This window comes from Dreissena polymorpha, chromosome 1, assembly GCF_020536995.1.
Source record: "Dreissena polymorpha isolate Duluth1 chromosome 1, UMN_Dpol_1.0, whole genome shotgun sequence".
NCBI lineage: Eukaryota > Metazoa > Mollusca > Bivalvia > Myida > Dreissenidae > Dreissena > Dreissena polymorpha.
In genome coordinates this window covers 149136054-149152051 of record NC_068355.1, presented here as the reverse complement: position 1 = coordinate 149152051, position 15998 = coordinate 149136054, and the positions used below count along the sequence as shown (strand labels likewise).

The window sequence follows — 15998 nt, the reverse complement described above, 5'->3', positions numbered from 1 at the left end:
AACCACTCAAAATGTGCAGCTCCATGAGATACACATGCGTGCCAAATATCGAGTTGCTATCTTCAATATTGCAAAATTTGACCTTGACCTTGAATGATGACCTTGACCTTTCACCACTCAAAATGTGCAGCTCCATGAGATATGCATGCATGCCAAGTATCAAGATGCTATCTTCAATATTGCAATATTTGACCTTGGACCTTGAAGGATGACCTTGACCTTTCACCACTCAAAATGTGCAGGTCCATGAGATACACATGCATGCCAAATATCAAGTTGCTATCTTCAATATTGAAAATGTTTGACCTTTAACCTTGACCTTGAAGGATGACCTTGACTTTGACCTTTCACCACTCAAAATGTGCAGCTCCATGAGATACACATGCATGCCAAATATCAAGTTGCTATCTTCAATATTGCAAAATTTGACCTTTGACCTTGAAGGATGACCTTGACCCTTCACCACTCAAAATGTGCAGCTCCATGAGATATGCATGAATGCCAAATATTAAGTTGCTATTTTCAATATTGCAATATTTGACCTTTGACCTTGAAGGATGACCTTGACCTTTCACCACTCAAAATGTGCAGCTCCATGAGATACAAATGCATGCAAAATATCAAGTTGCTATCTTCAATATTGCAAAAGTAATGGGCAATGTTATAGTTTTCGGACGGACGGACAGACTGACTGACGAACAGACAGACGGACTGACGGACAGTTCAAAAACTATATGCCACCCTTCGAGGGCAAAAAAAAGTTATGGCGAATGTTAAGTTTTCGGACGGACGGACGGATGCCATATGTTTGAAATTTGACCTTGAAGGATGACCTTGATCTTTCACAATGTGCAGCTCCATGAGATGCACATGCATGCCAAATATCAAGTTGCTATCTTCAATATTGAAAAAGTTATGGCCAATGTTAAAGTTTTTGGACAAACGGACAGACGACATATATTTGACATATGACTTTAAAGGATGACCTTGACCTTCACCTTTCACCACTCAAAATGTGCAGCTCCATGAGATACACATGCATGCCAAATATCAAGTTGCTATCTTCAATATTGACAAAGTTAGGGCCAATGTTAAAGTTTTCGGACGGAAGAACAGACGCCACATATTTGAAATTTGACCTTGAAGGATGACCTTGACCTTCACCTTTCACCACTCAAAATGTGCAGCTCCATGAGATGCACATGCATGCCAAATATCAAGTTTCTATCTTCAATAATGCAAAAGTTATGGCCAACGTTAAAGTTTTTTTTCCAGACAGACTGACATACACACATACTGACATACTGACGGACAGTTCAACTGCTATATGCCACCCTACCGGGCGCATAAAAATGTCACGAATCAGCGTATGCCATATAGTCTTAATGAGTCTTAACCCCACCATAAACTGCATATGCCACTTTATTCTATGCCTGGCAAAGTCATTAAAAAGAACGGTTCTACAATCACAGTAGAACATCAAGAAAAACTGTTTCGCCGGTACACATCACATTTCAAGCCAGTTCAAACAGATGTCCATGCCGCAACAGATTATAATTGCAGTACAACGCCTTCCCGACCACGACAGTCTCAGAGGCAGAATCGCAAACCGCTACGATGTGTTGCTGAGAAAATTTTAAATGCAGATGTCTGTTGAATTAATGCATTTTACTTGGTTATTATTAAAATAATTAATTTTGTGAAGAGCGCTTTAAAATCAGTTTGACTGAGGCCATAATAATGCCTAAGTTAAAAAGTGTTTTTTCACATGATTAAATTAACCGTTTTTCCAGAGGAAATCAACCGCATAATAATGTCAAAGTTAAACAGTGATATTTCACCTGAAATTAATGATTCGCGTTTCCAGGCACCTCATGCACTCCAGTCAATGAGTCAGTCAGCATAACAGACATGTAGTAACATGGTGTACATAAACTTTCATAACAATTACCCCTTCATTTAGAGGAGGAATGGCATGGCATTTCCAATCAGTAATTTGTCACATTTACAAATATTTGTGAAACAAACATCCTGGTGGATGAACATTTTCTGAGGCACTTAGGCAGGAAATGACATTAAAACAACAGCTTGCTTGAACTGTTTGAATTTTGTTAGTTATTGATTTTATGGTTGTATGACAGTTTGTATGTTTAATCGCGTTATTTAAAAATCGTTGAATTACAATTCAAGGAAATAAAAATAAAGCAATCACCGCCCTCACTCTACTTTGGGGGAAGGGGTCCGCAGCCCTTAGGAGGGGGAATTTTCGCGGCGTTTCCCTTTTTGGGGGATTTTTTTACTTACTCTCTCATTATTACATTTGTACATGTTTGCACTATATTCATTGCATTTTTCATAATTTAGTATGTTTGAAAAGATTAAATTGAAATAGAATTGAGGTATAATAATCATGAGACACATCTTTCTATTAAAAAAAAAAAAAGAGGAAAAAAGTATACTTTATAGGTGGGGGACTGCTGCCGAAATTCGGCGGCAGATTTGATAGATTGAGGGCCCTGGCAATTAATAGCCGTATCTCATATCTTGTAACACAATGTGTTGATAAATAGTGTAACCATCTGAAATTTGACAATGGTTTAATGAGAAAGCAACATAATCAATTATATCATGCATCACTATATTTGTTCATTTTGTTGAACTTCTATCTTAAAAGAAAGGAGGGATGTACATGTAATGGTCAGCAATGCCTGATAAGTTCTGCCTACTGGCACACTCAGCGAATAGAAGCTGGCGGTATTTTGTATGCATGTATTGATGTAAGTAAGTTGCTCTTTGATAGAGCTAGTGAATAAACGAATAAAAATATATCCCTCTTGGGTCTTGCGTAAAAACCATCCCTTTGAGGGTCTAGACATTAACAATTATAAATAAAGCAACATTACCCTCGCCATGTAAACCTTTCTTCAACTCGTTGGATGAACTAGTACACAATCACACTTAAATATTATTCTCTGTATCATTATTATGATAACCATACATCTACCAGTAAATACAGTCATTCAACCAGTTTACAATCACCCGGCAAAAAACGTTAATTCTTTTGACCACAATAATTTTTTTCGGGATTTAGTGTCAATGTGAGAAGATGTAAAAATAAAGGGTAAAATTTATTTTGTATGATAACAGGTAAGGCCAGACGGCATATGCAGTTTTTTGTCAAAAATAGCCAATTTAAGTTCACGCTATTAAAAATCATTCAACTTACCGAATAAGTATTTCAAAACATTGTCATGGCATTTGTTTTCAATCAGCAAAAAGTTTATTTGAAAATAATAAAGCCTTCTATATCCATATGCACATTTCAAAACATAACTTATTCAATCAGTTCCGGCTAACTTTTTGATGCATTTATCCCCCCTGTAAGCATAATACAAAAGCTTTCTTGCTAAAACTTTGTTAATTTATTCCTTTACCTAATGTCAAAATGTATAGCTACCTTAGACACTTATCATTTTGTTTTTATTGGGGCATTATGGAAAATCAAATACTTAATCGGAACTGCTGATTATTCGGAACTGGTTGACAAACTGTACTGTGTGTTATATAACATTATACTGAAAAAGTCTGCTGTATGTGTTAATTTACCTTTGCAATAACATGCTTTCCTCAAACAAGAATATCAGTGAAACTGATGGATGCTCCCTGATGATGTCAATCTATGTGTTAACAACCACCTAAAAAATCTATTATTAGCCTCGGTGACCTTGACCTTGACCCCAGTGACCTCAAACCTCATAACAGGTAGAGGTCCATGCAAGGTACCTGCATGGCAAATATGAAAGAGATCGGTAAAGAATTGAAGGTGCTATGAGAAACTGTAACAAAAGTGTGACGGAAAAATCTATTATCAGCCTTGGTGACCTTGACCCCGGTGACCTCAAACCTCATCAAAAGGTAGAGGTCCATGCAAGGTACCTACATGCCAAATATGAAAGAGATAGGTAAAGTTTTGAAGGTGCTATGCGAAACTGTAACAAAAGTGTGATGGAAAAATCTATTATTAGCCTCGATGACCTTGACCCCAATGACCTCAAACCTCATCAAAAGGTAAAGGTTCATGCAGGGTACCTACACGCAAAATATGAAAGAGATCGGTAAAGTATTGAAGGTGCTTTGAGAAACTGTAACAAAGTGTGACGGACAAATCTATTATTAGCCTCGGTGACCTTGACCTTGACCCCAAGGACCTCAAACCTCATCAAAAGGTAGAGGTCCATGCAAGGTACCTACATGCCAAATATGAAAGAGATTGGTAAAGTATTGAAGGTGCTATGAGAAACTGTAACAAAAGTGTGACAGACGAAAGGAAGGAAGTAAGGAACTACAAACTGGTTACTATATGCTCCACCGAAAATATTTCGGGGAGCATAAAAACTGCTGTTATCCCTTGGTGCAATAACAAGGTGCCTGTACCAAGTGACTTTTTCGGCTATGTGTGGGACAATCGGATGTCAACAAACCATCGCTTCAGGTAACGTTTTTGATAATTTCTTCATTCATTCAAAACCATTTTCAAAAAACAAAGACGAGAGCCCGGTCATTGTCAAAATACACAACTGTGTTAAGTTTTAGCAAAATTAATTTAGTATTTTTTCCAAAAAGTGCAACCGCGCGTTTGAAAAGACACGAATTGAAATGCTATGTGTGGTATATTTTTTATTCAATCAACAAAAACGTTCATTATAATATTGTCGAAGGTTTAAAAAATAGGGCGGCATTGTAATTCTTCATAGAGAAGCTACATACATTGTATGTTTGCACAAATACTTCTGATTCGGAGTATGTGCTTAAAATTGCAATAATGCTATGTGTGGGACATGTTTTTGAAATGCTATGTGTGGTATACAAACTAAACTAGAGAATCGAAAGATTGACATAAACATCAATAATATTTTAAGTCTGTCTAAATAACAAAAGTTGGTCAATAAAACATTGTTGGTACTGTTATGCGTGCTTAAAATATGATAATCACGTCGTTCATGTTACTCAAAATTATCATGATTGTTGATAATTTATATTCATATTTTGTACTTGTAGAATGCCATTTGTTTGGGAACAGTGTTGTAGAGAGGTCAAAACACAGTTGGGAATCTCCAAACACAAAGCCACCCACGCACGGGAAGGAAAATATTTCTGTTGCGGCAAACCTTTTCTTGTGAGTTTCTATAAAATTGATTGTTACAACATGTTGTATTTTCAGTGAATTGTTACTTCCAACTTAGGCACTTATTTAATACACAAAATCGTAAGGATTGTTTGTGCAAGGTGTCATGTGAATATAATTGTAACAAAATTACAAAAAGTGTTATTGAACTTATGGTTGTGTGCTTTTTATCAGGAATGTGTAAACATATTTGACCGTAACGAGAGTTATTAAATAAGCATAAAGAGATAATACAGCATTATTTAAACACATAGACAAAAGGATCAATAACTTATTTTTCTGTAAAATCATGTATTCGTATCTAAATCCTATTGAGCTATCTTATATATCATGCATGACAATTATTTATTGTTTTAAGTTTTACAGTTTATTTCATGTGTATTTTGTTCTTTTCAGGGAGATTAAAGTATTTTTGGACGAACCTTGAAGAGACGTACTGATATCTTGATCAATGAAAAGTTGTAATATATAGTTAATGTTCAAAAGTTTAAAAGACTGTTTGTTTTGTTACCAGATGGTGCAAGTATTGCAGTGAAAGAAAACAATCAAAGTAAACATTAAATACACATTTGACTTTTCAACAAATTGAACAACATGTATTATTTATTACTTGGTGCGGTGGTAACAAGATCTTGCAGCTCCTTTCATGACCGGGTCGAATGAGTATTTTCATTAAACATCTTACACTATTTTCCGTTATTCAGATTTCATTTGAAATTGAGTTCTTGAAGTATTAATACAATTAAATATGTTTGTTGGTATAATAAACCCCCAAAGCTAAGACTTTTTTGCGATGATCATTTGTTACGTGTTAATTAGATCATTTATATGTTTGTATAGCAAGATTTGTTATTTTGCGAATACTGATGTACTTTTTTATGTACTTGGTGCTTTAATTTCTATTGTAACATGTGCATGCTGGTTATATAGCCATGTTATTATTAATTGTTTATTTGGATATACTTAAGATATTCATATGGAGATGATATTGGAAACTAAATGAACTTAATAGACCACAAACAATCATCATTGGATTTATATTGTTATTTGTTATGAAACAATTGTTTTATTAACATATATACTCAGATTTTATATTCATCTAATCAATTTCATTAATAACATAGATACAAAACACATAAATATACACAAATATCAATACATACACTTTGTTTTGATTATGCCTAAATACATATTAAATGGTATGTTTGCATAGTTAGTTGAAATAGTTTTCGGTAAACATCACAGAATGAAGCTGGGTCCATCTCTGTCACTGTGGTTTTGATAATTAACTTGCCGCATAACACGTTCCGTGTGGTTTGATGGTGTTCATCTAATTCTAACACAGCTTCGCGCCTTAAAGCGTTACAAATCCTTCGACTAATCCTTGTCAAGTCTGAAAAACAACAGAAGTAAAACCCATTTCAAAGCAAGCGCTTTTACTTTTTTTGTCATCCATTTATAAAAAAGGACTGAATTTAATAATCAGGCAGAAATATCAATCATGATATTTATTTAAAGACAATAAGTAAAAAAAAGAAAATATTTTAGTTCAACATAACGTGTTTGTTAAAAAAGACCATTGGTTGGATAACAATTACGCAGTGTATTTTATTTAAAATTTATGTTCAATTAAACATAAATTGTTTAAACATTACACAATTACTTCAGTATTCCATCATGTAACATTTGGTTAATTTGATATACTTGCAGTACAGACTGAAGTACATGTTTTAGATTCTTACAAAACTGTGTTCAGATTAAATGCAGAACTGACGGGAAAATTCTTGCATACCACACATAGCATTTCAAAAATGTGTCCCACACATAGCATTATTGCATTTTTATACACAGACTCCGAATCAGATGTATATGCGCAAACATACAATATATGTAGCTTCTCTATGAAGAATTACAATGTCCGTCCTATTTTTTAAACCTTCAACAATATTATAATGAACGTTTTTGTTGATTGAATAACAAATATACCACAAAAAGCATTTCCCTTTGTGTGTTTTCAAACACGCGGTTGCACTTTTTGGAAGAATACTTAATTAATTTTGCGCAAACTTAACACGGTTGTGTATTTTGACAATGACCGGGCTCTCGTCTTTGTTTTTTTTAAATGGTTTTGAATGAATGAAGAAATTATCAGAAACGTACCTGAAGCGATGGTTTGTTGACATCTGATTGTCCCACACATAGCCGAAAAAGTCACGCGGTACAGGCACCTTGAATAAGCCAACTTCTACACGTCTAATTATTTGACTTAGCCAACTCCCAGCTTCTGTCTCTGACCCTCATTCAAACACAAGGTAAGCCCGTCTTATTTCCAAATCCATTTCAGTTTTTTCACCTTATATAACAAAACTTGCATCAGCTTTTTCATTTTGTTGATCAGGCTTCAGCAATAGTCTTTGCCGAAGTCAAACAGCGATTGCATCCTTCCATTGTCGTGATTACGCAACATGATAAAAATAAGAAAACTTAACCTAATTTACTTAGTAATTAGCATGCAAATACAAGCATTACGCATGTTACTGCTGCATATTTAGTATGCTTACCCCCTCCACTTCTGTAGCACAGATATGGGAACCTCCATACGTTCCCCAGTCCAACAGCATACCCTGCTGTGGCCAAAAGGTATTCGATTTTCCGACTCCACTTCTCACGTCCGTCTTCCATTGTTACTCTTCGCCCACTGCAAGATAGTTACTTTCGTTTTACAATTCAGCCGTATCTGCAAGTTGATAGGTCAACTCGCAGCCGTATTTGCAAGTTGATAGGTCAACTCGATGCATAGTTCGCACGGGTCGATCCCGCCCCTTACACTAAGCACAAAAAGAAAGCGTTTCTTCATTATCTTTAAAACATTTTTCGCAGTAAAATTGGTTACAATTTGTCACACTTTTAAAAGCAGGAAAAAAGCTATAAATATATTATATATATATATATATATATATATATATATATATATATATATATATATATATATATATATATATATATATATATATATATATATATATTAATTGTGAATTGACTCTAATGAACTAAACAGTTGACATTACTGAAATAACATAAGCCACATTTACTTGAAAATATGTGTTTAAAAACTTATATCAGTGATATTCACCTTCTGTATAGTAACAGTCATAAATAGTGTCAATACGACAGCATAGCGTTATTTAAAGACTTCATAATGCCAGTGTTCCTATTCTTGTACTGAATTAAGTTCTAAAATTATCAACGCCTACTCATGTTACCCCCATACGTTGAAACAAGAAATATCTTGAAAAAAGATATACGGCGTAAATAGTTTAATGAATGAGATCAAGGATAGCGAATGTCTTTTTCTGTGCAGTTCTTAGCTGCATCACACGCAGTACGGGATGTTACGGGGAGTTTTCGCGGCTTATTTTACATTATAACATATTGCTGGTCATAAACCTATAGATACAAAACAGAAAACCAAAAGAAGAATGGAAGTGAAATTTAAACATATGAGTCAACCGGCCACACGAGAACAAACCTGTTTTAGTGGTCTGTCGGGCATTGCTATTTGATTCGATTATTAACAGTATCGAGAATCATCGTGCTCATGCTTAAAGTGATATTATGGGCATTTTGCACTGTTGAATTGAGCTGAAAAGAATTAACAGGTCAGAATAGTTAGTTAAAATGTGGTTACTGATCAATTATCTGCAACTCACCTTGCTACCAGTTGTTTATAAAAATATATTTTATATTCGATATTCTTACGTGACCCACCCAGTCCTGTAAGCCGAAATGATCCGTAAAACAATATTGTGTCTTTGTGTCGTATGAACAAATCTGCACTAAAACTAAATTTAGGTTCAACTCGTAAACGCATGATCAGTTGTCAAACGAAAGTACGGTTAATATTCAAATGCATTATTTTTCTCTTTCTGGTATATTGTTTTAGTATGTTGATGCTGCATTAATTACTATAAGTGTATATGAAGTAGAAACATCAAAAATAATCAACGGTTGCGATAGACATCTATAAACTGTTACATGCTCATAATATCACTTTAGTACATTAGGCAATATGGTGGAATAATTATTGTTAAATTTATTAAAAATAATATTTATCATTGTATTGTTGAAAACACATTAAGAATCTATTATTGACATACCATAATTATATTGCTGAATATCTTCTTTTAACATATTTCTGGTCTAAAGAAAATTCCAGGTCACCTAGTTCACGGATAGCGTCTTTATTATATAACGATTATTTTACTGACCGCGAACTCCGGTGATGACCTGTATATAAACTCTGAATGTCCGCGACTTGACCCGAAACCTCGCGGGTTGAAATGCAATTCTTTAAAGTGAGGCCTCGCTTCCACTGCTCTTTATACTTTTACATGTTAACATGTTGACAGGAATATGGAAGTAAGTACTAAATATGAGAACATAGCCTTTTAAGTATAAACGCTTTTGCGCTGGTAATACTCTGAAAATAAAAGGTGTACGCACAAACTGTATTGATGTCGAGAATTGAGTGTAAAACTGTTCTATCTATTAAGCCTTTTCATTAGAGATAAAATTGTTTCATACAGTAAAACAGTGTTACAAAGACGCGGATATGTTTCCAATGTTCTGGTGGTATACTCAAATCAGCCAATGGAATAAATGAAGTGTATTCATTCGTACCTAGCCGCGGGAAATTTTATTTGAATTTTATTGGACACTTACAAAGGTCAAGTCAGGGTGAAAAGCTGGCTTATGCAGCTTACGCCGAAAAAATGTTTGGGATAACCCGACCGACCCACGAAAAACATAGCCTATAATGCCAGCTCACAAGAAATCCCTCTTGTAGTAACAACCTTGAACATGTACTGAGTAATGTATATTATGCAAGTTTAAATATTGTGCCGTATGTACGTGGGAAGCGGACAACGAGCCACGCCTGGTATAGGGGAGATAACCCTGGGTTAATGTTAGGTTAGGGTTAGGGGTCGGCTTAGGGTTAGGGTTAGGCGAACCCTAACCCAAACCCGACCCCTAACCCTTACCCTAACCCTCTACACCACCCCCCCCCCCCATGCGCATTACAATACCAGGCCTCGCTCGTTGTCGTTGTCCGCTTCCCTATGCACGTTGGCCTAATTCTTCCTTATCGCTCTTTAGTCTTGGCTGGTTTGAACGACACCATGACATATAATTGTTTCGTTTTTGTGTCCATTTGTTTGACGTGTCAGCGCCTGTGACTAGTTGTTCTAACGTGTTGGCAGTTTTGGAAGTCGCCAACACGCTGATACTCCAGAACTTCAAATATACGCTCCGATATAATCATGACATGTGTCCTTCCGTGTTGTCGGCTTTGAAAGTGAAAAAGTTAAGTAAAAATGTTTGGGATAACCCGTCCGACTCACACTAATTGCCCCTACCCCAACATTTTGTCGAGGTATGGATTTAAGAAAATTTGTTTGCCATTTCATAAGAATGACATTCACATGTTGACACTCTTAATATGTTTGTCAGCAACCTACTATTTAATAGATATCTACCATTCAACCAGCTGTCAAAGACACGTTGTGCCTCTTAGTGTACTTTCTTCTAAAAGAATAAAGGTGGCTGTTATTTGAATGGGTTCAATGATGCATTCTTTTACAGAAATCATCACATACCTCGTCAATAGATCTACATGTAAAGATACCTCATCAAAGTGCATTCACCTACTAATCCACATGGCCTGCTATGGGCCTTACTGTTTCACACACATTGTTTAAGGATGGCTTAACGTGCACCGCATCGGTGTAAGATTTACTCATACTACTGAGACTAATCAGCCGATCAATACGTGATGTTCCGTGAATTGTTATAATTAATTTATGTGAATAGTAACAACACTGGTTTATTTCATCGAAGTTTACGCTTTGTTGACGCTGACCCTATACATTCAACGTTTCTCAGGGAAGCTGACTGTATATGAACACGCGTTTGAAATTCTTCGCATCAGAACTTCAGCCGGTTGTTTATTAGCATATTAACAACGCTTAAGTGATTTTTTTCCTGATCAAAATTATCAAAATGTGTACATAATAGCGTATAGCGTACTACTGATCAAGTAAATTGAAAAGCGGACGACTAGTGGCCGACGATTACGCAATACTAAATGCTATGAGCTTCTTGTAGGCGTAAGAGGACTGTACAGCTTTTTTCTCAACGAAAAACATAGCCTATAATGCCGGCTCACAATAAATCCGTCTTGTAGTAATAACCTTGAACATGTACTGAGTAATGTATATTATGCAAGTTTAAATATTGTGCCGTATGCACGTTGACCTAATTCTTCCTTATCGCTCTTGAGTCTTGGCGGGTTTGAACGACACCATGACATATAATTGTTTCGTTTTCGTGTCCATTTGTTTGACATGTCAGCGCCTCTGACTAGTTGTTCTGGTGTGTTGGCAGTTTTGGAAGTCGCCAACACGTTGATACACCAGAACTTCAAATATACGTAATGTTGTTACTACTGCACATAATGATGTAACTGCTGCACGCAATGACGAACGTACCGAACGTAAAGACGTTTGCACAGCGAATAATGATAAAACTACTACACATAATGAGTCATGACGAATGTACCGAACGGAAAGAAGTTTGCACAGCACGTAATGTTGTTACTACTGCACATAATGGTATAACTGCTGCACGTAATGACCAATGTACCGAACGTAAAGACGTTTGCACAGCGCATAATGATAAAACTACTACACATAATGTTGAATGTACAGAACGTCAAGAAGATTAGACAGAACATAATGTTGTTACTACTTCGCGTAATGCTTTAACTACTGCATACAATGACGACTTTACCGAACGTAAAGAAAATTGCACAAAGCATAATGAATATTCCACTGAAAATATTGATTAATGTACTGCAAACAACGACAACAGTCATATGCAGTCAGTAATGGCGTTCCATAGAAAAGTACATGACTTGAATTGTCGTTTCAGCGGGCATATTGATCGTTCAAACCTTTTGTCGAGTTTGCTGCTTTCAACTCTAAAACTAGCCAAGACGATCAGCAACAAAAGTGTCGAGTAACTGACTTTCAATATAATATGAATTAGTTACATATATATTTTGAAACAATTAGTTTCGTATATTGACGTCTTCCGCACCACTTATCTTCCCCAGTATGTGCCCGAAATTGATGAAACTTGGCAGACTTGCGTGGCCCGGTGGAGATAGGTGGTGCGGAAGATGCCCATCATAGGGTAATGGGGCCCGTAAGCGTATATTCCGCATCACTTCACCGGAAACGACGGCACCAAGACGGGCCCGCGAACTTGGCGAATGTCTTGCCCACCGGGCCACACAAGTCTGCCAAGTTTCATCGATTTCGGGCACATACTCGGGGAGATAAGTGGTGCGGAAGACGCCCATTATAGGGTAACGGGCCAATACGGGCCCGTAAGCGTATATTCCGCATCACTTTCACCGGAAACGACGGCACCGAGACGGGCCCGCAAACTTGGCGCGTGCATGGCCAACCGGGCCACACAAGTCTGCCAAGTTTCATCGATTTTGGGCACATACTCGGTGATATAAGTGGTGCGGAAGATGACCATTATAGGGTAACGGGGCCAATACGGGCCCGTAAGCGTATATTCCGCATCACTTTTACCGGAAACGACGGTACCGAGACGGGCCCGCGAACTTGGCAAATGCGTGGCCCACCGGGCCACACAAGTCTGCCAAGTTTCATTGATTTCGGGCACATACTCGGGGAGATAAGTGGTGCGGAAGACGCCCATTATAGGGTAACGGGGCCAATACGGGCTCGTGCTTACTGTCAACTGCTGACTGTCAACTGTCGACTGCCAATTATACTACTATGGTTATATAGTCTACTGTCTACTGCCAACTGCCTACTGCCAACTGTCTGCTGCTTACTGGAAATTTTGAAAAATACAATTGATAAATAACAATGGAGGGCATATTACAAGAATACTGGTAAAAAAATACACCGTAGAGGAGATAAAGATGGTTCTGGCTAGAAATCATGGTATATCGTACTTGTACAGTACATGGCAAAGCGGTATGTCGTGTCCCTATTTCTATTAAATGTTTGTATTCAGTCCTATTTTATATGGCTTCTATGTTTACTGTGTGATGGTTTCGACGCTTGTTGGTACGTTTTTGTCTGTTCTACCCGTCTTAGGGGGGTTGTCCGTTTTTGTCCGTCCGTTGGTTTAAAACTAAACCGGAGACATTCTATGTGAAAAGCATTACTAACATCTAGAACCCCACTGTCTCTCATGTCATTGAATAGATCTATGCCAATAACCATATACTTGTACTGTACCTGTACGATATACCATGCTTGCTAGCCAGAACCGTCTTTATCTCCTCAACGGTGTAATTTTTGGCAGTTGACAGTCAGCAGTAGACAGTAAGCAGTTGGCAGTAGACAGTTGACAGTAGACAGTTGGCAGTAGACACTATACTATATAAATATAATAGTATAATTGACAGTAGGCAGTTGGCAGTAAGCAGTCAGCAGTAGACAGTTGACAGTAAGCAGTTGGCGGTAGACAGTAGGCTGTCGTTTATGGAATTCCGTAGTATAGAGCATCATGGTGACAAGCTCTTGAAATACACGGAGTTTGCATTTGATCCCGTACTAAACAAATACGGTTATAAATACAGTTAGCATGAAGGTATTATCCCATCATAAATAAAGCTAGCAGGGAAAGATATCATAAATAAAGCTAGCAAGGAAAGATATACATGTTCATGAAAATGTACTATACACTAAGTTGTGTTCTTCAAGCGTAGAAACTGCAAATACACCAGTTAAAGTAACAACACCATATGAAATGGACTGTGATGACGAAAATTCGGTCGATTCAGATAAAAGTATTGCATCAGAAATATGTACAGATGGTAAGAACCTGCAAATTGATCATGCTGCAGCAGAAATGCAACCACAAGTACTGAATACAATGTTTGAATGCGGTTAAAATAAGAAAAAATGATTAAATAATAAGTAAGTACATTTTTAAATTTCTATGCTTTTCAAGCTATCCAAAATGACATGGAACATGTGTTATGGCATCTCTGTGTACGTGCAATGCAAATTTCGCATGCTTATTTTGCTTCTAATCTCAATTCCGTTGAAATTGATTTCACTAATTACAATTAAAATAATGTTTGTGTTCGTTGAAAGTATGTTTTATATTCTATTACACACATCGTGTGAGTTTTTCGTTACATCCAACCTGTTTTTGGAAAACATGTTTAATACATCGCAGTTTGTGCATTATCCATTTTGAGTTTGGTTATTATCCACAGAAATTTTCATATCAATTTGGATTTATCCATAAACTTTTATACCCGTCCTGCAAACACATGATTTTAACACAGAAACACACTAGGTGTAAAAAGTAAAAATTTTAAGGACATTCATGATTTAATTTGGCATATCTCTGTTACAGTTTCGTTCACTCTTTTGTCTATTAACGTGTAAATAAGAAATTGCGCTATTGGTACTGCCGAACATGCCAAGCAGATAACAACAGTCGACTGAGCGCTCGATGCTATCGCAAAGCTGCAGCCAGCAGTTGTTGCCAGAGCGTAAGGTGATGTGATGAGCGCTGCACCGTGCTATACTCCAAGCTGACAGCGTTTCCTCGCATGGAGGCATCATATGGGCGAGATAGGCTGAGTGCTTGGTCACAAAGGCTTGTTCAAGTTCTTGGAGATTTGCATTGAACCAATCAGGATTCTGTAAACTTCCTTTCAAAAGCGGCTAGTACAGCATTTTAGACGGGTCCCTGAAAAAATTCAATCGTTCAGCCCTTCCTGCTGAAAGGGCTTTCTCAAGGCTGGCAGCAAGCAAATCTCTCCATTAGCTGGAAATCGCCCATCTTGGCAGCGCTACTAAGAAGGTAGCGTCTGGTAATAGCGAGGTGGATTAAGTGCTACTTTAGGGAATTGGTGTTTATCAAGAACACTTTGTTCTAGGATTAAGAATGAGAAAAAGTGTTAGTGGTGCACAAGTTTTGATAGTTGTGAACAGAACACAGCAATCTGTGCCCAACGTCGTTCATCTTCCCAGTACCAGTCCAATTCAAGACGGCCATCACTGATGCTCTGTCCCAAATACTGTATGTCATTGAAATTGCCGAGGAGCAGGATGGGCTCTGACATGGAAATCCCACCAGTCTGACAGCCATGCTGATCATAAAAGGTGAAGCGCACAAGGGCAGTGCATAGACGCTGACAGTGATAAGACCTGCAGCTGATTTATGGCAAAGGTTGATATTGCCGGGATGGAAGTGTGGGGCAAGTGCCCACTTCTCTAGCAATTCCTCAAACACGACATGGGTCTCCAATAGCTAAAATCCAGCTGCTGGAATTTGCGAGTGACTAAGCTTCTAACCCCGGTAGCCCATGTTTTAACTGAAAGAAGAAGGGGTGCAGGTAGGTCCCTGGCGCCTTACATCCAGTTGCCTCAGTAGATGGGGCTCATTAACCTTAGTTGGTAGCCCATCTAGGAGAAGGAAACTCTGATTTCAAACCTCTGCTGCCTTGCGACATAGCCATCCATTGGAAAGGTTTCTAAAGGGATCCATCAAGCGTCTTAAATAAGTGCTAAGAAACGGTGGGCCCCCATAAGGTGGCATAGCACGGTTTTAGATAATGTCAGTGGCTTGGTTCTCTTTGAGTCCCTATATGGACGCACACTAGCCAAAGATGGGAGACCACGCATGCTTACAGTGAAATCTTGCTATAAAGACCACTGGTCGGACTTTTGAAAAGTCTTAATGC

General features: G+C 37.4%; 1 protein-coding gene across 23 annotated transcripts in view; it reads right to left on the bottom strand.

The window, feature by feature from the left end:
- Nucleotides 1–7905, bottom strand: part of LOC127855419 (sodium- and chloride-dependent GABA transporter ine-like) — an 80710-nt gene extending 72805 nt beyond the window's left edge. For 22 of the 23 annotated variants that reach the window (XR_008037524.1, XR_008037536.1, XR_008037548.1 and 19 more), the window contains exon 1: nucleotides 7747–7905. Coding sequence is in view for 1 of the 23 variants with exons in the window: in XM_052390991.1 (XP_052246951.1) it covers nucleotides 7747–7867 (121 nt within the window). In the remaining 22 variants the exon portion in view is untranslated. Of the gene's footprint in view, nucleotides 1–338; nucleotides 407–7746 lie in introns of those variants that run through there. The other variant, XR_008037555.1, reaches the window with a different exon arrangement.
- Nucleotides 7906–15998: the final 8093 nt, after the last annotated feature.